Genomic DNA, 25,113 nt, shown 5'->3' with positions numbered 1-25,113 from the left:
AGTGCTTTCTGACACAGCCTCGGCCTGCGGGTCAGGGTCACCCAGCGCAGGGAAGAGCACAGGAACGCTCTAACACGCGCTTCTCGTCCACTGGGAGCAGCAACACCATTTCTTTAATCTGCTTTCGCTGTTCTGATAAAAATCAGGAGAGGCTCTGCTCTGAGAGTGGCGTTTTTACATGCTGGATGGATTCTGGAAACCCTGTGCTTGACGGGGGACGAGTGAAATATCCTCAAACCCAAAGCCCCAGAGATAAGGGCAGAAGTGAAAGAGGTGTCTTGAGCCAGGTAGAAATTATTCTAAAGTGTGGAAGGTCATTGGGGCAGTCAGTACAACCAGAGCAAGCATCTCGGGTAATCAAATTAGAATAAAAATAAGGCACTTTAAAATGCAGAATTAATTTAAAGCAAACCCAAAAAAGGGAGCAAATTATCATTACTTTTAAATCCTAACCTAAACAGGGGTAAGTCAGAGACTCTCAAACATATTCAGTAACAACTAGTCTTTCAGTAACAACTAGTCTTTGACATCCTACTTTGAACATGTTAAATTCTGAATTTTTAAACATCACTGGAACAATAACCTGAGTTCTATTTCACAAAGAGATGGAGGAGGCTACAGACTTCCTAATAAATATTTTAAAATTTTATCTATCTCTCCCCAGGGGGTGAGAAACAACAACTCTTCTGATTGGTCACAGTGACTTCAATGTGCTGAAATGCATATTTTATACTGAAAACGTTATTATAACCAGCTGATGGGGCTCAGGAAAAGGCAAGGGACTGATGAGCAAATAAAGCAAACTTCAGAAAGCCATGAGTGGCCCTTCTGGTTTTTAAACTACCATTTTAAAAAAAAATCACTTTTCAAAATTTTACAACAGAAAACAGTAATAATTTTTTTTTCATCTTTTCAAAATCATGCTCCTCCTCAAGTTTTCTTAACTTAGCGCTAGAAGTTTTAATGATTATTTTTAAACGTCTGGTTAAAAACTGTAAAGACTCAAAGGTAAGCCACAAGTATGTGAACTAACCCTGAACATTCCTGTTTCAGTTCAAATACCAAACAGTGTAAAAGAATGAATATATTCATCTTCACTTTATAACCAAAAGTCAACTATATCTGAGAAATTCAAAAATAAAACAGAAATTACTCCTGAACAACAGAAAGCCTACTAAAATTTATATAGGCAGTATGATCTTAACATCAGAATCACAGTTTTCCACTAGCTTCAGTTTAAAAAAAAAAAAAGCATAAATCTATTAAGAAATCATGGCAATTGATAATGTGGGAATGTGGACTTAATACTGTTTGCATAAGTAAAAAGTAAATAGTTCTAAATTCTTTTATAAAAATCCAATTCATTTTTTAAAAGGAAAATGTCTACTTAAACATAAATACTAACAAAGGCTGTGTATTTTTTTAAAAAGATCCTCAGGATCCCTGGAATAATGCCTGCCAACTAAAACACCTACTATGAATTTAGTAATGGGTTATGCAAACATAAATTACAAGGCCAGACATTTTAAAAGGAAAAAAAGGTGATTTATTGATGTGCTGGAGACACGGCAGGATAGAAGCACCATTTCAATTTTCCATATATTCTTCAACACTGCACATGTGTTAATGTAAAAAGAATTTTAAAATAGAAATTACTCTCAACTCCTCTGGTTTTAACATATCAGTGCATTTCTTAAAAAGGGTTACCATGGAACTCATTTCCTACCCTTATAATCAAGAATATTAATACAACCAAACATTTAATCTAGTTTCAAGTACAAATGGATTGAAAAAAGGAAGAGAAATATAAATATTTCCCTTATCATACAGTAGCAAAGAGTTAACCACCAGTTCTGTTCTTGACTTTATTAACCCAACCTGTTCTGATCATAATTTTTACTTTAATTTCTTGCTCCCTGTTCACAGATCATTTAACTTTAGTCTCATATCACTGTTGGAACCAGCATTTTTTTCTTTACTCTGACAGAGTAATCATTTAAATATTATATTTTATATATATATATATATATATATATATATATATATATATATAAAATGAGTTGTTTATATATAAGCAAACTAAATAAAAATATTCTGGCTGTCAACTTTTAATTTAAGGAGACAGAAGCTATCACCCTTCTCTGGATAGGTCATGGGAACAGCACTGGCTGATGAAAATCCCTGAACACACATCAACAGAAAAGGAATCTTCATTTTTCTTCAGTTTGCCAATGGCTGACAGCTTCAGGAATGGTCAGTTTCAAAAGCACGTATAACTGTGGGTGAATAAGCCTATCTCAAAAATGAGCTCGAAAACACTTTGCCAAAAAGAACACACATTTCAGAATGCAAAGGCACAAAAGGACATCTCTTATACTGGGGCTGTGACTTTTTCTCCAGAGAAGGCAAATTTGTGTACACACGCACACACACTCACATACACACACACACGAATACGATATGGGTTCCTGGCACTTTGATTATGTGAACACACCTGACCCCAGGGAAATAGGCTCAGACCAGCCCCATATTTCAGACAAACCAAACAGCCAATAGACAGTAATGGCTTTAAGCTACTGATGACCTGGGCCAAAAATGAAGAACCACTTAATCTTCTGAAGGAAACTGTCAATGTTAGGAGGCCCACAGCCGACCTTTCCCCTGATCTTAATCACAGCCACCTATGATAACAGAGTGGGGTTTATTTTTATGCCTGGCTCCAGACGACAATGATCAATCCTTCAATTTTGACTATTGTGTCTCAACGAAAATGAACTGGAGTAAATGAGAGTATCATTTTCATGGATCCCTTGAGTCACACACAATAAAATTCACCTAAGAATAAAGTCTGAAATAATTCCAAACACTTTATAATCTTTTTAAATTCACCAACAAATTCAACGAAATTCAATACAAGTTCCAACACAATTTTTTAAATGGAAGTGAACAAATGATTTCAGAGTCACATGGAAACAAGAGCCTGGGAGAGCAACCAGGACTGGGCCTTTCCCTCGCTGATTGTCAAGCCTCATCAGTGATACAGAAACAGGGTGGTGACGATCTAGCACCGGACATCAAAATGCTGGGGGCCGAAACAGAGCTCAGGGAGCAGGGCCACAGACCAGGAGCCTGAGGGCATGGCGCCGCCAACCTGGGAGAGGCCTGGACCCCCCCACTGGGAAGCTGGATGCAGTGGCAAATGATCTGTGATGGGGGGGGGGGGGAGCGCTCTCAAGAAACAAAAGATGTCACCATCCAACAAACACATTTCAGGTCTGAGGTGAGAAGCAAAGCCAGAAAACTGTTCAAAGAAACAACAGAAACTGTGTTTAGGACATTAGCACAGGCAAGATTTCTGAAATAAGACCAAAAAAACAAGCTGCATAGAAAGCTGACAGAGAATCACCTGTACTAAAAATCAGAATCTTCCACTGAATTGACAAGTGATACCAGAAACAGTGATGACACAGCCCGCCTGGGAAGAAACATCAGTAGAGGGTCCAGATTCAGAATATTAAAATCTCCTACACTTTGGTAAGAAAATAGCCAACAGTCCCATAGGAAAATAGGAGGATATGAGCAGCACTGACACAGAAGAGGAAGCTGAATAGGTCAGCCATTGTACAAAAGGATGTTCACACACATTAGAAATAAGGAAATACGGCAACGTGAGTCCCAGGGGGTTAACAGCAGGTCGGTGCTGAGACACCAGCCTGACCAGGCTGTGTCCACCCCCGGCCAACTCCTGAACCCACTGCCCAGGATTCGTGAATTAGTGAAGGAGGTCCACAGCGAAATTCCACTTACCAGTTCAGTGTGGCGATGGGACACCTGTGGTTCGTGCCCACAGTGTCACAGCTTAAATGAACTAGGGGCACACACAGCTGAATCTTCAAAAAGGAAACTCTAGCTATAAAAGGTTATAGGTATATAGCAAGCAAGACAGGCATCAGTAAAGATAGCGAAATGCAGACACGAAACAATACATTTTGTGCATAATTACATCAGCATGGTAGGACTGCAAAAAGCATATGGAAATGAAACACGGATTTAGGATGGGATGACATTTGAGGAAGAAAGGGGAGGCCACAGAATTGGGAGCTGAGCGTCACATACGTTGTTTTATTTCTGTTTGAAAAAAAAGAGGCCAGAGGACAGCTACCTGGCCTTCATGAAGGGCACAGAAATGTTCGTTTCATTTTTCTATACTTTTCAATATGCTCTAAGTATTTCATATAGCAACTAATTAAATCCAGTTGCATGGCTTCATGTGTGAAAGAACGACATCACTGCAGGCCAAAGGAAGCCCGGGGGCATAAGTGCCTGTACCTTCTGGATCTTTCTGCTTGAGTGGCCAGTGCCTTGGACAAGAAGTTCCTGGAGGAAATGTGTGTCGGGGGCTGTTGCTGCTGAACATTTTCAGGGTTAAAACATGTCCCTAACCTTACAATTGCAACACTCTCACGAAGGTGATATGGAAGAGGTATCAGGGACTGAGGTCTCCCTCCCCAAGGCCAGGATCCCTCCAGGAAGAGCCAAAACCTGTAACTGTTCAGTCTCAGGGTACTTGGTTGCAGACACTCTTTAAAGCCACCCAAGTGCAGAATCAGTGAATGGATGGTTAAATAAGGGATCAGGCTGAAGCCCCAGTCAGCCTTCTGAGCTACAACAGTGACCCTGCAAATGTGAAGTGGGGAATGACCAAGGGTTCTGCCTCCGGAGCACCTGGCCCCCAAATGCACTGGGAAGTCTCCCTGGCGGGAGACGCGGGCTCTGCGCGGGAAGGAGGGGGTGCTCCCTCGGGAATCCACACTCAGAACGGCGGGCTTTGTGTCACTGGGGTCGGTGTCGGAACCCCGTCAGTGACCCCAAGTGCCAGTTCCAGCCCAGACCTGACCTGCAGCCAGCTTCACTGCTTAATAGTTGTGACTAGAGAGCGGGAGTCCCCTCTCTGGGTCTCAGTTTCCCTCTCTGGAAACAAATACTGTACCTGTTTCAGAGGGATCCCGTGTGTGTCCAATCAGCTGACACAGTGAAAGCGCTCAGAACTGTCTGTGGCGCGCAAGTGGGTGCTCAGTGCGGGCCGGCTGTTGTCAGTAGCCATGACTGCTGTGACCCTGCAGCTCCCAGAGCCCCTGAACCCGAGCTGTCCCAGTGCACCCTGCCCTTACACCAAGGACTGCCATGATCACCGGCTAAATGCAGAGCACACTCTGAGAAGGAAACCCCCACCTGGCAAAATAGGGGAGGTGGACCAAGGAGGAAGGACAGTGCCAAAGGCCTGGTTGGGCCCGAGAGAGGGCAGGCCCAGCTCCCAGCTCTCACCCTGCCCACACAGCAGGCGCTTGGCCTCCCCTCTCATGCTAGGCGGAGGCGGCCTGGCCCAGACCTCAACCCAGTCCTAGCAGAGCCTGAACAGGACCCAAGTGTCCTGATTCCCAATAAAACACTCATTTCACTATACTAACCGTCCCATTATGTTTTTCCAGTTAAAATGCCAGGCCGAGGCATTAGTACATGCTTCATGGCAGGCTGGTAATACTCCTGTAAACTTACTTCTTTGTGCAGCTCGCACACGCTTGTAAAAACCCAGTGGACGTTACGCAATAATCAATGTACAATGATCAGTCCCAACAAACCCCACCTGTAGCCCCCGGCCAGAGAAGATCCCCAAACATTCCCTCAGGGTTAGTGGTACTTGTTCACCCCGTGACCCTTCTCTATTGATGTAATCTTAAAACAGAAGGAGAGACTTTCCTGTACCTCAGGTTATAATAACTTTTCTAAGTTAATCGGCATTTTCAAGTTAATGTCAGATTTTAGCCTGGGTAATTTCCCACAAAATATCCCATCAGCCTCCCCCAACAAACCCTTTATATATGCCACTTTAAAGCCACACCCAACATCACCTTTTTTTTAGCTAAGCAAAGAGAAACAGTTTATAATTCAGTGAACACAAACCGACTTCCAGACGCTAAGAGGCGGCAGTCTGGCACAGTGGCCGTGTCCTGGTCTCGGGAGTCTGTCCGTCTGCCCGGCAGGCAGGTGACTCTGCCCAGGGGCACCACAGGGTGACTTCGAGGGGCAGTAAAACGTGTGAAATGCACTTAGCGTAATGCTTGACTCTTAGCAAGGACTCGATAAATATTAATAAATAACCGTTCACCACAACTTCAACCAAATTTTATGGCTTTCACATGCAGCCATTATACCTTACAAAGTGTACTCGACAGGGATATTTATTAAGAGGTTGTGAGCTCCCTTCTATATCCAAGTTAATATTACATCCTACGGAGATGACATTCCCCATTCAAAATGCATTTCAGTTGAGGTTATTGACCAGAAAGACGAGTTATGGCTACTCTCAAAGAACAGCTCCAAGGAGAGAGTCCAGCAGCAAATATATTTCTGCTCCACGAACAGCAAGAGTGACTTGAAAGGAGAGAAAGTGCCGCCTGGACGGGCCAGCAGGGCGCGGGCGCTGACCTCTGTGGGCTCCTCGCACATCTGCGGGGGAAGCCCGGCCTGTCACTGCAGGCCCGGGAGGCTGTGCTTTGAGAGTGCTCACTGGCAGCTTCAAGTCGGCTCAGGACGCAGCCTCTCCTCGGCCGGGCTTGGGTCTGGCCACGCAGCACGGAGCACTGGGCACTCACAGCGGAGGGGCCTGCTCGCACCTGCCGCCGCCGCCACCAGGCCCATGCTTTGGATGAGAAGGTGGAGGCTCAGCATCGCCCCCACTGAACTTCCACACCACAGGGCTCTAATTACAGCCTCTTCCTTTTGGCAGCTATTAGACTCTCAGATAATTTGTCTGTTATACTTAAAATAACCTTTTAGAAAGAGCCAGACGCACACGGAGGAAGCAACCCGTGGGCTCAGGAAGGAAAGGGGACGCCGGCCCCGTCCACGTCTCGGCGAGCGAGTCTGGGCAGACGGCCCCTGGGCGCTCGCGGACACAGCGCAGCCTGCAGGCGCCTCTGCGGCCACCCTGCTGCCCGCTCTGGCTCCTCGCAACATGAAAAGGGAGAGTCACCGATGACCCCCGAGTTTACTTTCCTGGGCCAAAGACAATGGAGCAAAATAAGCCTTCCCTCCGCGGCTGAATGTCCTAGTCCAAGCTAAATGGCTTCGCTGGCCTTGGAAAGTGGAGGGACCGGAGCTGGGGTCTGAACGGAACCAAGGGATAAACGCGAACGAGCGCGGGGCCTTCCACTAGGAGAAAGAACCTTGCGGGCTCTCACTGCCGGACACCCGGCCCCCGCTCCGCAGCGGCGCGCCAAGGGGCCCTCTGCTTCCTGACTCGAGCACCGGCCCTGCATGTCACCCTCCACACTCACTGTCATATTGTTCTGTGTAATTCTCACCGCCTGTCGTCCGTCTGCTTGGTCATTCCTGCCTGTCCCTAGAAGAGCTGGAACCTCTCCCACTGCCACTGTCGCTCATCGCCCAGACTGCCCCAAGCCAACTTTCTGAGTCCTTTGAGTTCTTGAGAGAGGGACGGAGGGAACGTGTTAACTGAGCACATACAGTATGCTCCTCACATCTGAGTTTATTTCACCTGCCTAGTACCAGGGACATCATCAGTTCCGTGTAAGTATTTGGGGGGGGGGGGTACCCTGTTGGGGAGGGTGTTTCTCAGAATGGTCAATAACCTTGCTCCAGGTCACTCAGCCCTCACACTCAGTCCCCTCCTGATCTGGGACTAGACCTTCCTTCTAGAAATCTAGCATGCACCTCACCATGGCCCCTTGAAGTCGGTAGAATGTAGTTCTGCAAATGGAGGAAGTGAGATTCCGTTTCCATCCCAGTGTACTTGAGATCACAAAGTAACTGAGCGGTGAAACAGGAGCTGACTCTCACTCTCTCTGCCCAGCCTCACCCCTGGGCTCCACAGGCCCCCCTGGTGCTCAGGTAGCAAGCAGTGAGGTCTTTATGGAAATGAAGGGGAATGTGACCAGCCATTTGCAGACAAAGGGGGTGACAGTCAGGTCTGATCTGCACTCATCACTCGAGCAGCACTGGAACCTATTACTCTAGCACTCCTAGGACCCAAAGAAATGAGAAAGTAACCTCTAAGGTTGAGAAACTAGCTTAAAGAGTTTAATTGGTAACAGTTAAAAATTCACTTTTAATTTTTAAACGTTTTTCTAGTTAAAGTCTTATTATAACCTAACAGTGGATGATTCTAGAATGATTAAACTTCCAACATGAGTATTTGGGCTACATCAGTTTGCCAGATACGGGAGCTGCCTTTTAAAAACTAAGTTGTCACTGCCAAGATGAAAATTTGCGAACAACTTTTTCAGGAAGGCTCTTTAGAGTACAACAGAGAACAACTGAAAGAAAACCTGGGCAGGGCCTCCCATGCCCCCGAGGAGAGAAACTTTACAAAAGAACCAACCAGTGGAGCCCTGAGCCCGGCCCCACTCGCTCACCTTTGTAAAAGAGCACAGCTGGCGGCGTCTGGCATCTTCAGCACCCTCTAACTCCAGAACATTTCATCACCCACAGGAAACCCCGTGCAGTGCGTTAGCAGTCACTCCCGGCCTCGGGCAAGCGCCCGCCCTCCTTCGCCTTGGCTTTGCCTATTCTGGGCATTTCACATCAGGGGGATCGCGTGGCCTTTGGGGTCTGGTTTCTGTCACTGGCGTACTGTTTCCCGAGTGTGCCCATGCATTTTACGCCTTTTCATAATTCCAACATATTACAATATTCCACTGTATGGAGAGACCACGTTTTGCTTATCCACTTATCTGCTGACAGACATTTGAGGTGCTACGCTTTTTGGGTGCTCTGAATAATGCTGCAGTGACATCTGTGCACAAGTTTCTGTGTGGTTATGTCTTCAATTCTCCTGGGTGTAAAACTAGGAGTGGCCATGACAGCTCAGGGGTTAACGCGCAGGGGATCTCACTTTTTGAGGAACTGCCAAAGAAAGGTATATCAGAACTCTTTTTGCTTTTTTTAGACTGTTCACAAAGTGAAATAAAACTGAACAGTCAGATAAATGTTTTTATCTGTTTGCTTGAGAAATGGATTTTGCCGAGTGGCAGAATTAACATTTTTAAATTATGGGGGTGGGGGTGGGGAGAAGAACTTTTTTTTTTAATTCTGCCTTGTAAAGAAAGGACTCCCAAAGGCTACTGCGACTGTAAGGGGCCCTTCCACACACCCCGGCGTCCACTGCGTTCAGCTACGTGGGCCAGATGAAACTGCACAGCTGCTGCCGCAGGCCCTCCCTTCGGACGTGGGAGAAGGCTCAGCTCCGGGGCTGAGCTCCAGCGAAGGTGCTGCAGCAAGATTCTGGAGCGCCAGGAGGAGCCACCTCCTGGGAGCACCAGGCGTCTACACTCCGGTGGGCCCGGGTTTCGGGCTCCCACGCTGGACTTCCTGAAAGGCCCATGCTCTGCAGCAGGTCTGGCCTGCCCCCTCTTTAGAGGTCATGGTATTCTGTCAAATCAGCACTGTGGGTCCTCAGTTAACCTGCTCATTGGTCCAAGGATACATGGAAAACTCTGTGAGTATTTTCAGTCTTTGGGGTGCATTGACTTTAAATGCTAACTTGGACAGAAGCAAAGGTGAAAGCTGACTGGTGCACTGGAGAGGTATATGGGCCTCCAGAGTCTGCCCATTTGCTGGAGCCACGCAAGGCAGCCAGCCCAGTAGTGATGTCGGAGTGCGGCAGCTCGCGGTTTGCAAAGTGCAGGCGGCCCTGTGGGCGCTCCTTGAGGCTACGCGCCAAGTCCGAGCCACAGCTGTAGGGAGCTCGCTCGCCCTGGCTACCTGACTCACCCAAGACCCCAAAGGCCCGTGCAGGGTGATGACATCCCCCAGGCATCCACCGAGCCCCGGCCACGTGGTCTCGGGCGCCTGTGCAGGACATGTCCATTTGCGTCGCAACTTTATTTTTAAGTGACTCTCTTTTTCCAGGCTGAGTCACTCCCTGCAGTGCTATTAAAGGCTGGCGAGGCAGTGACTAAATGCACTTGGGCCCAGGCCACGACGACGATGTATTACTGTCCCCTCCCTCCCCCAGCCTGCCGATTCCTTTTCTCAGAGTGAAGAAGGAAACAAAGTTTGTGGCATCTTGGGGTCCTTTTGTCCTCACCTCTGCCAAGGGGGAAGGTGGCTCAGGCGGGAAGGAGAGTGCTGGGCACGCTGCTTCCTATCTTACTCAGGGACAGTCCACTCTGGTCAATAAAAAGATGACAGTGGCTCCCCTAAGGAAGATACCCCACCCCCCTCCCACCTGAAGGGGTTCACAAATCTAGTCCAAACCAAAGATGCCACAGGTTTCTTTTCAAATCCAGTCTCAAGGGGACGCTGGGTTTTTATAAAATTTTTACAAGGCTGTAAAAATCACAAGAGAATGAGATGGAAAGGGCAAAGGAAGCCTCTGGCAGGCAGGAATGTGAGCGGCAAAGAGAACATTTCCTGTCATGGAAGGGGTCTGGTCCAGAGGCGGGGCGTGCTGTGGCTGGTGTCAGGCCCACCTTCCCCAGTGGGGACACTGAGAGGTCAGGGCAGCCAGTTCTACTGCTGGCCCCAGGGGCTGCACCCCCAATGGTCGGGGGAGAGGTCAGTCAAACCCCGTCCATGACCAGAGATACTGACACAGAAAGGCAGCTGAGGGCCCTCCCTGGTGTAACAGGTTAAAGCACAGCACTATGAAGCAATCAGCAGCCACTGCAGCACAAGCTTGATCCCGGGTCAGGGGGTGACCCACATGGCACGGCAGACCTCTCCTGGCCCACATTCTGTACCCCGCAGCTGAATGTCAGTACACCTGCCTGTTCTGTGCCCCACTCTATCTCTGCTGAATCCTCTCACCATCCCTGCACCTCTGGCCTGGCCTGTACCCCAGTTCTTGCATCATAAACAAATAAATCTTTTTTTTTTTTTTTTAAAGGGCTACTGAGCAGAAGAGGTGTAGGAAGCCGGACCCAGACCCAGACAGCAAGCACGGAGGACAGGTGTTGCCAGCTTTACCACCAGCACACCAGAGGGGAAATGAGCAACGAGAACCCCCGAATTCCAGCTCAGTTTTAAAACTCACAGAAGAGAAGCAGTGTACGTTATAGGAAGTATGAATTAACCTAACAAAACCATACAGACAGACACCCGAGGACATGCTGGCGTAAGCGCTGGACACACGGCCGGTCAGAGACAAGCCCCAAGGAGGACACGATGGCAAAATGACCAAAGCATTTTAGGACTGTGGGTCCCCCTTCACGCCTCAGTGTAGCTATTACCGAAAGAACCGGAGACACCCGTGACTCTCTGGAAGCAAGTGTCACCCTGAAAAGCCCCTTCTGATGCTCAGGCTGCAGGATGGCTGAGCCCGTGCGCGTGGGGCCTGTAAGGACCAGGCTGCAGGGGCCACATCTGTGCCCGCTCGGGTGCTTGGCCCCAGGGCCCAGAGGTCTGCCCCAGGCCCCAGCCCCGGCTCAGCCAGGAAGTAGCTGTGGGATCCTCGAGACAAACTTTGGTCTGAGGAGCAAACTTAAAACTTAACCAAATGGAACAGCAAGAAGAAAGAGGCAATCCCCAGGTAGACACATCAACCCGAGACAGTGCGGTGCAGACCGGATGGGAAATAACTTGGTCTCCAGGAACGAGCAGTAGGTCTGGCACCTACCCAGAAGCCGGGCCATGAGTCTTGTCTGTCAGACGGTTCCTGGCCTTGCTGTCCTCACCCCCCAACCCTCCCAACCCTGGGCACAATTAGGAGGAGGCTGGAGGGGGAGACATACATAATGCTCCCAGCATCCCCCCGCCCAGACTGCAGATGTGTACCTCGGGAGCAGCAAACCCAGGCAGAGTTGTGGGCAGTCTGGGGGGAAACTACACACACACACACACACACACACACACACACACACACACACACACACACACACACACGTGCACGCGCGCATGCTCAAGCATGCATTTCTCAGGGTAGAGGTCACTAACATTCATCAGTATTTTAAAGGTTGACAACTAGGATTCAAAAAACAGACTTGTTTATGCATCATAGGAAGGGTCACTATGACCTGCGTGGCTAAGAGCTTTACCACCACTGAGGTACGAGGGTTTTGGGGGAAAGTCTGCATTCAGAAGCTTCTAGGCATACCACCTAGCAGTGAGCACACATGTCAGCACATTCTCCTGGCTTGGCTGAAAAGACAGACTTTTCAGCAACAGGGACATGATTTCATCCCCTGGGTCGAAGCGTTTTGAAGGGTGTTCCAAATCAGTCCGTGACACGACCCGTTGCCATTACAAGCCAGCGTGCGTTCGGAACACTTTAGCCTGGAGCTACCTGTTTTTTAACAGCCCCTGAGCTAGTAGCTTTGAGGAGCGGAAACCAGCTGCATCGCTGTTCTCCACGGTACGTGTTCCGGGAGAACACGGCATAAGCCGACCTCACGTGCAGATCTGTGCAGAGCACGCACACACCCCTCCACACCACACACGCCAAGGCGCGCACACTGCCTCTCCCTCACACACTCTGCACACACCACGCGCGACCCTGGGCCGGCCCTGTCTTTGCACTTTCTATAGCAGGCGCAACTGAGACTTCCGTAGTTGAGTAACCTGCCCGACGGTACCAGTAGGGCGTCACCCGGAAAATCCATGTGGGAAGTGGTACGACCTGAAACAGAGAGCCCCCGTCCTCTCTGTTCAGCTACTGACGAGGAGGCCAATAAGGAATCCCTGCCTAATTACGAAATTCAAATTTAAGATGTTTTTCTTTGAAAGAGACTAGTTTAAGTCAAAACAACACGTAAAACTTTATTTGCAAGTAACTGTAAACTCCAAATTAACTACACTTTTTGGGTTAAAAGGACATAAGCAGTAACACCAACTGATAGTGAATATAGTAGCACAAAACTGAAACTTGAGGGAAGTCAATCTAAGCACAGTCTCCGAGGCCCTAGGCGCTCAGTGCCCACACTCCCCTCTGCGCTCCCTGGGCTGTCCCACGTGGCACGGCCCCGCCACCGTGTCTGAGCTTCTGCCGGTCTTTCCAGAGGCCCCCACGTGACCCCTGGGCTTGAGTTTTTCCAGCCGCCCTTGGCCGAGCCAGTGTGGAGTCAGCCTGACTCGCCCCTGACTTCTCCCCAGCCTGGTCCTGCCCAACAGGCTGCAAACGCTGAACATTGTTGAGGAGGACATCTTCCTTCCCAGGAAGAGCGCCTCATGAGCAACCAACACGCTCGGGGTGACACAGGCCCTGGCTGGTGCTGACGGCCCTGCTCGGCCACGCGAGAGTCTCGAGGACCCTGTTACGTGCCCAGATGAGGGTGATTCCCTTCCTGTCAGGGCGCAAGGTCCTATAAGGCCTTCATTTTTGAGCGTCCAGTTTCTAGAACTTAGCAGAAAGCATTTACCTACTTCCCCGTCACTAAGCCATCCGTCACAATACAGTCAGCGGCGACTGACGTTGGGTTCTTCTGCACTAAGATCCTGGACAAATCCACAACCCAGTCTCCCCTGTGGGCCCCAGGCCCCGTACCTGAAAGAGTCCCTGTACGTGCCACCACCTCCCCCCCACACACCATCAGCTCCCCCTCTGTGTTCCCAGAGGACCTTGGCTACCGCGCATGTCCTCGCCGGCAAGCTGATCTGAAGTGGCTTCTAATTTTCCAATAGAAAATGTTGGTTGGCAGAATGACTAACCTGTCTTCTCTCTCTGGTCTCCCCTGAGGGCCCCCAGAGGGGCCCCACACAGATTTAAGGATGGACCCAGGTAGGAAAAGCCAAGGGGAGTACTGAGGGTGGGACACAACAAACCCCTCCAAACGGCCGCACTTGCCAGAAGCTCATGCTGCATAAGGTTCTCCTCGTGGCAGCGGGAGCCGGAGTGGGCACCTCTGAAAAGAGCAGCCCAGGTGGCAATCCCAAGCAGACTGCTTCCTCCCAGAGCCTACCTAATGGGACAAGTGCAGAATTTACCACTGTGCTCCTCCAAGTAACTGGCCGGGGATTCAGCACTGTGAGCCCCGTGAACTAGTTTCTACAGAGCAAGGTGCCTGGGTGTCACCGGAGGGGCCGGCCCAGTTCGGTCCACTCATCGCTGCCCAAGAGCTGCAAACCAGGGAGCTGGAGAGGAACATGCTCTTCCTCAGTGGGCATCACTCTTAGCAGCTAGTGGGAGTCTGGGACTCCAGCAGAACACCCAGAATCTAGTTCTCTGGTGGCTTCACCACTGTCTGTCACCTCAGGTGGGTGACTCTGCCCTTCCTTTTTAGATTTCGCATGGTCATCAAGGAGAGGGCAGCGAGAACACAGGCCGGCAGAGGACAGCCAGCCGCTGGAGCGCAGTAGTGGCCTGGCGAAACGCGGAAGGTCCACGCTCGAGGGCAGGGTGGGGTGGAGAGGCTAAGAGCTGTCGGGGCACGGGACACCGGGGCCCTATCCTGACAAACTCACAGGCCGCACGCACGAAACGTCCGAAGCCACAGTGTCACCGTGCCAGCATCACCCAGGTGTCTGGGGCGACCTGCCGTCAGGGAACACGACGGCATTAGGACGGCTGGCAGCCGCTGGGCCACAGGGATGGGGCCCGCTGCGGGACGCTGCGCCGCTGGAGGGCTGTCCGCACAAGGCACACGACCCGAGGGTGTCAGGCCTCGGGGGCTGCCTCGGGCCGTCTCTCTCGGCTGTGATTCAGCAGCCTTATGACCAAGCTCTCGCCAAAATTATTCTGAAAATAGTTAATTGCCTCCCGGAATGATTCACAATGGCAAGAGCACTCCCTCCAACAGTGAGCACCTCTGGGGCTTTTTCGTTTTGTGTTTTTTCCAACTTTTTTTTCTTGACCAGTTTTATGGGGTTGTATTTTATTTTATTATTTTATTTAATATTAATTTGACGCTCGTCCTCGTGCCTGTAACTCCAGGGTGCGTCCTCGTGGCCTCACCTGGCGGGCCGCGTTCCCCTCCCCCTCCGCCAGAGTTCCGGGGCCAGCGACCTCGCCGCCTCCTTGCCCTGTCCTCCCACCTCCATCCACCTAGTTCCCTCTGACAATCAGTGTATTTTTCCCACAGACTCTAAAGAATTATGTTTGCTTGCTTTGCCAGGATGAGTAAGCACCTTTGGAACACTTAAAATGAGTCCACTTTTAAGAATTCAATTCCCACATCATTTTTCAGGAATGAACATTATGCTGTAAAAGTTAGAAGCATCCCTCTCGGAAAGCAGCTTGCCCTTCAGGCCTGTTCCTATGTCCTCCGTGGAAGAATCTGGAGGCCTGGGAGTCCAGGTGGAGGCTGCCCGTCGCGAAACCCACTCACACCTGACTGGGGGGGTGCAGGAGGCTGGCTGAGGGCCTAGCGCCCCAGAACCGTCATGGGTCAGGCTGACAGGATCTTCTGGAAAGCAATTCTCCTATCGCTCCCACTGCCCGTAAACTCCCTTTTTTCATCTCTAAAAAGCCTTTGCTAGGGGATGAGGGAACAAGGTGCCAAGGAAACGGACCGGGAAAATGGTGCCCCAGCCACTACACTACACACCGTCCCCTGCACATATACTGACAAGAAGAAAACACAGGCACGCATGAAGAACACATTTCCAGTGCCCTTTTGAGCATACTTCAGGAAGCACAGAGGCATTTTAAAGGCCCTGCGGACCGTCTGCTTAGCCGAGCGCCGTGCGGCACGCTGCTCCTCAGATGGGACAGCCCCTGACACTGCCTGCCCCAGCGCGTCCTGGCACTCACGCACCTGTGGTCTCGGGGTGGCATGCTAACAGACATGGGCACGGTGCAAGGACCACTGGCCACACACTGGCCACAAGCGGTCAAAGACCCGCTTGCTCAGTGTCTGCATCTGACTCAGTCTGTGCCTCTGTTTGCCAGACACCCACGGTCCCAGCCCGTGCTCCCAGGCCAGCAGAGGCAAGTGGAGTGTAGGATGGGGCAGAGGACCAGCGAAGGAAGCTGCAGACTGTGACAGGAGCGAAACGCTCCCAGTATTCTTCTGAATACACGCGAGGACAGTGAGCTCCTTCAAAGAGACCGTGCGGTCAGCCGCTCACCTCTGGAGTGTTCTTCTTGAACTCCCGGCTCTGCTCGATAAGCCGCTTTCTGGACTGTTCGCTTTCATCTTGCCGGTTCGCCAATACTGTTGCGGTGGCATCGAGTTCCCTCTGTCGAGAGAAACAGAAAGAAAAGACAAGTTTGTAATTGTGCTTTGTACCAGGGGAGCATAATTGCATTTGACCAAGCGCTGGAAGAGCCCCGGTGGCCCGGGATTATGGACTCGGGGGTTGGGGAGGGGGGCAGGGGCAACGAGGAAAGGGAGACACCGCCCTGGGCCCTGCAAGGAGGCAAACTCACTTAGCCGGCCATGTCTGTGAGGACACGCGCCACACAGATGACTGCTCCCACGACAGAACGCAAGGACACGCTCTCTGTGCTCACACCAGGGTCAGCCAGAGCCCCGAGGCTGCCCCGCCCTGGGGCCGCTCAGAGTCTGCTCCGAGCAGGAGCAGGTCTCGCTTCCCGGGTCTCTGCGCCTCAGCCCTCGGCTTTGCTCTGGGCTGCTCATCAGCCTTTCTGCTCAGCTGTCCTCCAACAGTTCTGGGCCAGAAGCTGCCTTAGTGACACTGGACCTGGCTTCATCCAACAGATATTTACTGAGGGCTTACAACAGGCCAGGCCTGTTCAGGACCATTAACATTAACCTGTTACTCATTTTCAAGAGAGACCTTTAAAAGCCAAAGTCCAAGAATAATCACTTTCAACATCTTGTAAACTTTGGAAATGAGGCACCTGGAAATGGCAGTTATCCCCCAAACGATTTTGGTCGCCTGGAAACTCTGAGAACCAGTAGGTGGTCCCCCTAAGAAAAACCTCAGCAACACAAGACCCACAGGCACAGCAGCTGAGAACCTGGGCCCCTGCCTCAGAAATCCCAGGAGGGGCCTCCGAAAGGTCTACTTCAAACAAGCCACCCACAGATGGGCCCGGGCAGGGGTCCCAGCTGGCTGGCAGCAGGAGTGGGCACACACTCCTCAGCCCTGGGAAGCCCACTGGCACTCTGGAACTCTGCAGTGGCTTCTGGGTGGGTGTTGGGGGCCCCCGCCCCGAAGCCCAGCAGAGCAAGCACCCTATGGAAGGCTGGGAGGCGGGGAGGACGCCAAAGGTGAAGCCCCACCCACAGGCGCCGGGAAGCCCACCTTCCTCCACCCACCCTCCGCCCACCTCGTGGAGTTCCACCTGCTCTCTTTTTTGGCGGAAGGAACCAAGTGGTCTGCGAGCCCTGCTGGCGAAGGCTCGTTCGCATGGCCACGGGTGGGCCCCTGCCAGACGAGCTGACAGAGTGCTGGAACAAGCATGCGGTGTGCTGTCAACTTGGAAATCGGAGGCAGTTTCGGGGAGGGGGGACAAAGTAGCGGGTGGGGGGTACTACCACACCACATTCTCCCCTTTCGTTTTTCTGGCATGGCAGCGAATCTTGGGCAAACAAGTCCAAAAGAATAACGTGGGCTAGAATTCAAGAACAGATGTCAAAGCTACTGCAGTAAAGAGGGAAACACTGCACATTTTGATAGACCACATTTGAAACGCATCCCAGACAAGTGAAGGCAGGGAAAAAGAGCAACCGAAACCAATGTGGTAACGTGGGGGGAAAAGAGAAGAGAAGAGAGAGCAATCAGATAAGCAGAAGGCTTTTCAAAAATATAAACAATCTGGTAAGGAGGAGAGCTTAGACATCTATATTTAAGCACCAGCAGAAGAAGTTATAAAAGGAGACTTCAAGAAGGGGGGAGGGGGAACCAATACTGAAAATGACAAAAAAAGTAAAGTTGATGTTTCGTTCCAATCACACAGACACAGGAAACTTACAGAGAAACGCAAGGGCACGGACGGCTCTCAGAGAGGACCCTACTGAGCCAGGGCGACCACCAGCCGGCAGCCTCTGCTGGCTTTCGCCCCAAGCCTGAAGGCAGGGGCCCCCAGCCGACGGTGAGCTCCCAGCCGACCCCCGGCCTCTCGTGGGGAGCTCAGGGATGGTGAGGAGCGCTGCAGGGAGGGCAAGGAGCACAGTCTGGAGACACCCAGCCGCCTCGGGCTCTGAGGTCCATCCCAGCAAGGCACCGAGGGCCCCGGGGTGGGGGTGGGAGGGGGCCAGAGCGTCAGAAGTCCGAGGGAGGGGGGCTGAGCCTGGAACAGGCTGTCTGGAAGACAAACCCACCTCACCTCTGGCGGTGCAGCCGGCATGCCGAGGCGACTGCTGCGGGCAGCCGAGGCCTGCCCAGGGGCCCTCTACGCTGCCTCCCCCACGCGCACAGACATATGCAGGTCCACATGAGAAACCAACAGGGGTCTCCAAATTTAATACAGTGCCGCCACCCGCCACCACAGAAACAGATTGGCACAGCAAGGAGGAGCGACTATGCTTCCACCGCCCTGGGTCTGGATGGTCAGATTTCAGGCTCACAGTCCTGGAAAAAATGCCACTGGATCCTCTTGAAGGACACCAAGGCTCCCTAAAGTGGTGGGGACAATGCAAAGCGTGGAAACACCTATTAAACATAAGCCAAATACCACCAAGCCTGCCTGTGCTCAGTGTCAAATGTAAGGACACGCTAACTAGGCAGTTTGATGTGCTTGGGGGGGGAGGGGGACTGAAATACAGAACTCTCAGTCCCGAGTCACCGGTCACACATAGGAGAGCCCCCACATCGGAAAGGCATTAAGAACTGGCAAAGAGCAAGAAAACCAGAACCAATCTAAGTGTCCAGCAGCTGTGCCCTGGCACACACCCGCTCCAGGACTGCTCCGCAATGGTGAAAAGGAACTCCAAGCCCCACAGGGATGAAATGACCTCCAAGACACCTTTAAGCAAAAGATGCAGGGTGTGAAACGAAGCATGCATGGCTTAAAAGAGTCTCTCTACACATGCTCACCAGAAGCCCGGACAGCCTCTAGAAGGACACAAGACCCCCGAGACTGGCTGCGGGGCGGGGCAGGCAGGCTGCTCTCCAGAGCGTAGTCTGTAACATGCTGCGCATGTGCTGCCGAGGTAGGAAACTGCAATACACACACTGACTGTAAATCCTGCTCGTGTGAAAAAACACACGCACACACAGCGGAGAGACGTATTTCACCTGCCCAGCGGCAGGGGCCCAGGACAGATACTCTGAACTGGTTCTGTGATTCAAAAATTGAGGCCTCTGCATCCTGTGTCGAAAAAGTGCTGCTTCTTAAGCACTGTGCCTGGAACTGGAAGGTACCAGGGAGGTATTAAGAGGAAGAGCCTGGTCACAGGAAACACCTCCAGCAACAGAGAACTGAAAGGGAAAGGCGGAGGCGAGGAGCCCCCCGGCCCCCCAGCCGTTTAGAACTGTGCTCCTGATGGGAACTAAGGCCCCACCCCACCCCACCCCACCCCACCCCACCCCGGTGATGGGAAGCTGGGGAGGCTGCCAGCAGCCCCATGGATTCGGAACAAGGAGCATTCAAGCGGCCAAAAGCGCTCTAGCTGTATGGAGAAGATACCTTATGAAGACAGGCGGGCATCTATCTGGGAGCAGAGGCTGGGGGCTCGGGCGGGTGACGGGAGAGACTTCCTATCAGAGAAACCCTGGGTCAGGAGGCAGCAAGGTCCGGAAAGGCGGCCCCACCCCGCGCACACAGACACCCTCATCCTATGAGGCCGCAGCTGGTGCAGAGCTGCGGTGGCTGCGATCCTGTTTTTCTCGGTGATTATAGTTTCGGGATGCTTTTTCTCCATTTCTGACAGATTCTCAAAGGGCAAAGCTCCCAACACTTTAAGTTTCTCTCCGCGGAACTCCAGCCTCTCAGTCAAGTATTAAAGATTCATTAAACCAAAAGGTAAAACCAACCTCACAGCCGCCTATGTAAAAGAAACTGGGGGGAGTTTTCCCAAAAATAAAACAAGTCCTTTCATACTGTCCACTATCAACTGGGAAGTGCTCACCTTGAAACAGTATATCGCAGCTATCTGTGTGAAACTGGGGTGCCTGTGGGGCCACCACCGCTCTGGGAGACCCTCTTCTTTAGGCCCCAGGCCTAGGGGAGGCAGAGCCTCCCCTGGAAGAGGCCCCCCCACCCCAGCGTCCCCGGGCCCCCATGGAAAGCAGTCCCAGGCCGTGTGCACCTGAACGCACGGAAAATATCCTGTCTGTTGTCACTAACTTTACCGCAATAAGTTGGTTCCCCTGATGTTTCTCTAGGCTCCATCAGTCAAACTAACCAAGCAACTCCCATGTAAGAGTTGAAACGACTTTCCTAGTGAGAACGAGGCCCTGCGCCAGAAGGGAAGGGCCGGCCACCCTGGCGTTCTCAGAGCGTTTTCTGTATCTTCTCTAGCAAAGAATGACTTGGAAAAATGGAAGCTGCTCTGGCTAGAGAGGGGTGAAGGTCCCAGCCACCTCCCAGCTGCCTGGCGCTCCCCAGCTCCAACACAGAACATCTGACGGCCTCCCACAGCAGCGCCAGGAAACCCTGGCCTGGAACCCAGCTCCAAGCCCATGTGGCTTCTGGTCCGATCACTAGGCGTCCTGGAGGTGACTGTGAGTGCAGTGTAACGAGTGGTGGGTGCGTGGCCCGCACTGACGGGGTGGGTACAGACGTCTCCCTGCACGGTCACAGCCATTCACTGGACCTCAGAATTCATTCTGCCATCAGCACCCCAACCAGGTCAGGGGGCTCCAGGAACGCACAGGTGAACTGAGAGCTGACCCTGGCCTGCAGGTCCCCACAGTCCAGCCGAGGAAACGAGGCAGACATGGAAGGGGCACAAGGACCAAGCCTGTAAGTGGAAAACGGAGGAAAAGCCGGGGAAGGGGCAAAACACTTCCAGCAAGAAAGTCTCTCAGGCTTTCGGGGAAGGTGCGTCCCAGCTGGGCCGAGGGCAGACAGGCTCCGTCCCACTCCCCACCCTCCTGCCCGGTGGCCACTCCGCGGGCGCTGGAAGAGAGGCCCGGCCCTCCGTGCGTGCGGCAGGCCAGCCTGGCACGGGCAAACAGCTGTGTCTGCTAGAAGTGTCACAGCCACCCTCAGGTGGGCCCACGCTCACGCGGGGTCGGCACACAGACGTGACCTCCAAGCTGTCACTGGAAGGCGCCAGGGGACTAAGCCGCCGGCCACACTCCTCGTTCTGGGGGGAGAGTGAATGGGGGCCTCCGCCATTTCCCTTTCGTGCGTTATAGTGTTAAACAAATAAATAACGACTCCTCCCCTAAGAGATAAACATTTCTCTCTCAAAAAAAATCTCATTTTTGGGCCCTCTCTGGTGGCGCAGCGGGTGGCACAGCACTAAGAAGCTAAAGCCACTTCCGCATGAGTTCGATTCCCGCCTGCCCCGGAGGTGACCACATGGCGAGCCAGACCTCTCCTGACCCGCCCGCTGCTCCCCTCAGCAGTGTACTTCATAGATCAGCCTGTTCTGCTCCCCACTCTGTCTCTGGTGAAGCCTCTCACCGCCCCTGAGCCTCTGGCCTGTGCCCCAGTTCTGTATGAATAAATAAATAAATCTTTAAAAAAAAATCTCATTTTTTCTTATGTTAAGAGGCACCACCTCCTGGCCTGCGGGTGCTGCCCTGTCGCTGTGGGCTGACCACTGCCTCCACTTAAAGGAAACCTGCAGAATGCCCCAAGTAAATGTTACGGCGCTCCCTGGTTTTACGAGCTGGAGTAGAGCACCAGGCCCGACGCCGCACTTCCCAAGAGTTTTTCAGACGCTTCATCCTCACCCGTAACTTCCCACTCGCAAGCCCCTGACTCACCGCCATGTAGTACAAAATCCTGAACAGCAGCTACAGTGTTCTGGTTTCACATTGGCCGGCTGCTGTTTCCACTCAGGAAGTTTCCGCAGCACTGGCGGGGCCTCGGGCAGGGGGCCTAAGGGCAGGAGACCCACTGGGCTTGCGCCCCCTCCCCCCCGCCCTTGGGGCACTGAACCTGGGAGGGAGCAGGCTCAGCAGAGAGACCTGGACGCTCAGTATTAAAGACAGGGGTGCTGGAGAGGCACAGGCTGCAGGGGTGCTCACTCCCTCCTGCGCACAGGCTACCACGCGCATGACCGGGACACATTTCCCCTGCAGGAAAGGGGACCTGCCACGCCACGCCCGAACCTGTGCCTGTCATTCCCACTGGAAAGCCTTCGGTGGCTTCCCGGGGCCCGGAATGAATGAGGCCGCCCAGGGCCCTCCCTGACTCAGGCAGGCTGCCTCCAGGGACTGGGCTCCCCACCCTTTCCCCTCATACCCTCAACACTGACTGTTCCTCTGCCTTTTTCCAGCCTTTCTTTTCTCTTGTCCATGAACTTGTACGCGTGTGCAAATCTGGGCTAACTCTCCTAGGCTATACGCAAGGCTGGTTTGCTCACTAGGACTCCAACAGCACTTCAAGCAGTGCTGGGACGCAGCACACATAGGGAGGTAGTCAGTACTTACTAAATGAAAGAACAGCCTGGAGGAAAGAAAGAAAAAATAAAGGAAATGCTTCGTGACAAATATAGGGGAAAGCTCAAAAGGGTCTGCTTAGATGAAAATCAGAAACAGCCTCATGAAACATGAAAATAAGAGCCCCTTGAAGCAAGGCTGGGGGGTTGGGGGGCAGGGAGAGAGGCACAGAGGGACCAATTTAAGGAGCGAGGGGACCAACTGAAGAAGCCACAGATGGCAAAGCTCCCTGCCAATGGGAAAGGCGGGCCCGAGCATGGCAGCCTGCGATGGTGGAGGCTGGGCGGAAAAAGATCAGAGGCTGTGGGGGCTCAGGAGGAAGGGGACAGGCTGCCAGGCCTGCCTAGCGTGGAAGCAGGGAAGAGGCGGGAGGGCTGGGGCAGGGGAGAGAGCGACCCCCTCCTGGAGCTCAGCTGCACAGCATCCTCAGGAGAATGACACCGTTTTCCTGAGAAGCGGGATCCCGCCTGCTGCGACTGCCTGGCACGCTCTCCCTGCAGCCCAAGCAGCAGCTCTGGTCACAGCCCCACCGCAGAAAGAGGAACAGGGAAGCGGGTTAGAAACACGGGCTCCAGCAGTGCTTTTGAGAAAACAGGGAGCAGCCCCGAGCAGACCGGGGCTGGCGGGTGAGGCTCTCGGCCACGGTCCCTGGGGAACACGAGGGAGTGAGCGCTGACTGTCCTTCCCCGGGAGGCACATGGTACCTGGCCTGGGGCACCCACACGGCGGCAGGTGCTCAGTTTACAAGGGGTGATCTGGGGGAACAAGGAGTGAGCTCGCAAGTGCACCGCTTTCTACAGTTCTCTGACTCAGGGAACAGAGAAGGAGACAATGAGAACAAGCAAGGGACTGCCTGTAGCTCAGCTTCTCGTCACCCCGGGGCTTGGCCAGAACAGTCTGAACCCTGGCCGAAAGCTCTGAACGAGCCACATTCTGCTACGTGGGAGACAGGGTCAAATGAGCAGAAAACAACTTCCTGGCCCAAGCGCACAGAGTATACAGCTGGACTTACTGAGGGGGTTCCCCCACAAGGGAGCCCAGTTCCCCACTAACCCAGAAAAGAAGTCCAATCCAGGAAGTGGGAGGAGGTGCAGGTACAGCAGCGAGCGACCCCACCACCTGCCTGCTCCTACCCCCGAGGGGAGGCCTCCAGCCAGGACCCCGGCAGCCCTCTTGGGGCCTGGGTGAGGGTTAACTTAGAGAAAATGTCTGGCACGACTGAAGCAAGGCAGGCGCAGGCCCCTGACAGGCAACTTGCTACACTTTTTGGACTGTTCCTCATGCCATGTCTAGCCTTGCACAGTTACAGTGTTAACCCGCCCAGGACAGCTCGGCTGTATATGAAGCCTGTGGTGTCCCGGAAGGGCTCTCGGCCCTTGCACAGGCCCTTGGATATAGGATCGGTAGAGTCAAGCGCACAAGGTACAATAAACCCGCCCTTCGTTGGCCTCGGTGTCCGGGCATCCTTATGCCACATAACATAATGAGTGATAATGGCAGTTTCCCTCTCAACATCCAACCTAACCCACCTCCTGTAAAATTTACTTTCCCGTGTTCCTTTAGCTCTTAAAACATCATGTACTCGGTATTTTTTATTTTGGAAAGTGACTTGATATTAATTCTCAATCTAAGAAATTTAAGTGAAGCCATTTACTGCAACACAATCCATTTCTACATGAAAAGTCATAGGGTTTATGCGTCCACCTTATCTATGCAAAAATGGAGAACGTAAATAAATCGGCCTAACAAAGCTATGATTTCCAGACAAGGCTTTTTGCGAATTCCATGGGGTTGAGAAATTTCAATAAAGAATCAAGATTTTGTTTTCTGTTGTTTTTCACCCCGTTGAAAACCCACTATGCAAAGACAAAAATGCCAGATGTATCCAACAAGCATTGCACTACATATAATACTTGCCAGACTCTCATTTAACAGTGAGACGTGAGAGACGGCGTCTCGGGGATGCATAATGCAATATAGGCACATCAGACCACCGACCCTGAGCGCAGGCGCCTGGCCCGGGGCTGTCCCAGGGAGGGAAGGATGTCTTTTAAACCTACGAAAAGCATTCTGCTCTACGTCTTCATCGAATCAGATGAAATAGCTGATGTTTGACTAGATTTAAACTACAAAACTGTCAGCTCCATTGTAGTATTCTTAAGCGCTCCCTTTTGGCTCTGATGCAAACCAAAACTAAACCGTGCCTGTCAGCCAGAGTGTCTCTGATTCACAGGCTCCACATGGCAAGAATGCTTCCGTCCTGAACTTCTCCAGGAGCCCCAGGATCTCCTTCCTCTGAGTCCCTTCCTTCACCATGCCCTCGGGGGGAGGGAGGCTCCTGGGGCGGTGGGTTGGGTGGGTGTTGCTGCCTGGTCACCTCACTTGCTAGGGCTATCACCTTCCCCCCACCTTCTTTCCAGGGGTGAAGTGAGGGCCCTCCGGGTAGGTACCTCACCCCTGCTTCCTCTGAGGTCTCCCCAGCCACAGCCCTCACTTGCAGGCCTCAGGATGAACGCCGCAGAGAAAATGCCACGGGAGCTTTGCTGATCCCTTGTCATATATAAGGAGACCAAAAGCTAAGCACATAGGTAGGTGACTTGTCTTGCTAGCAGATGCCCAGGGAATAGGCCCCTGGTCTGTTCTGTGGAGATGGCTGTGACCATTCTCTCTCTCTCTATATATATATATATA

The 25,113-nt window shown here is 52.2% G+C and overlaps 1 protein-coding gene across 4 annotated transcripts in view; it reads right to left on the bottom strand.

Annotated features, from left to right (window-relative positions):
• The window catches only part of CUX1 (cut-like homeobox 1), a 313,834-nt gene that overhangs the window by 228,671 nt on the left and 60,050 nt on the right, over window positions 1-25,113 (bottom strand). For all 4 annotated transcript variants that reach the window (XM_012729010.1, XM_012729011.1, XM_012729012.1 and 1 more), the window contains exon 2: window positions 16,024-16,134. In XM_012729010.1, coding sequence (XP_012584464.1) covers window positions 16,024-16,134 — 111 coding nt within the window. The remainder of the gene's footprint in view (window positions 1-16,023; window positions 16,135-25,113) is intronic.

This window comes from Condylura cristata, unplaced genomic scaffold (genome assembly GCF_000260355.1).
Source record: "Condylura cristata isolate star-nosed mole 26May11 unplaced genomic scaffold, ConCri1.0 scaffold00024, whole genome shotgun sequence".
Classification (NCBI taxonomy): domain Eukaryota; kingdom Metazoa; phylum Chordata; class Mammalia; order Eulipotyphla; family Talpidae; genus Condylura; species Condylura cristata.
Note: the sequence above shows the minus strand (reverse complement) of the source record. Positions and strands in the feature narration are given on the sequence as shown.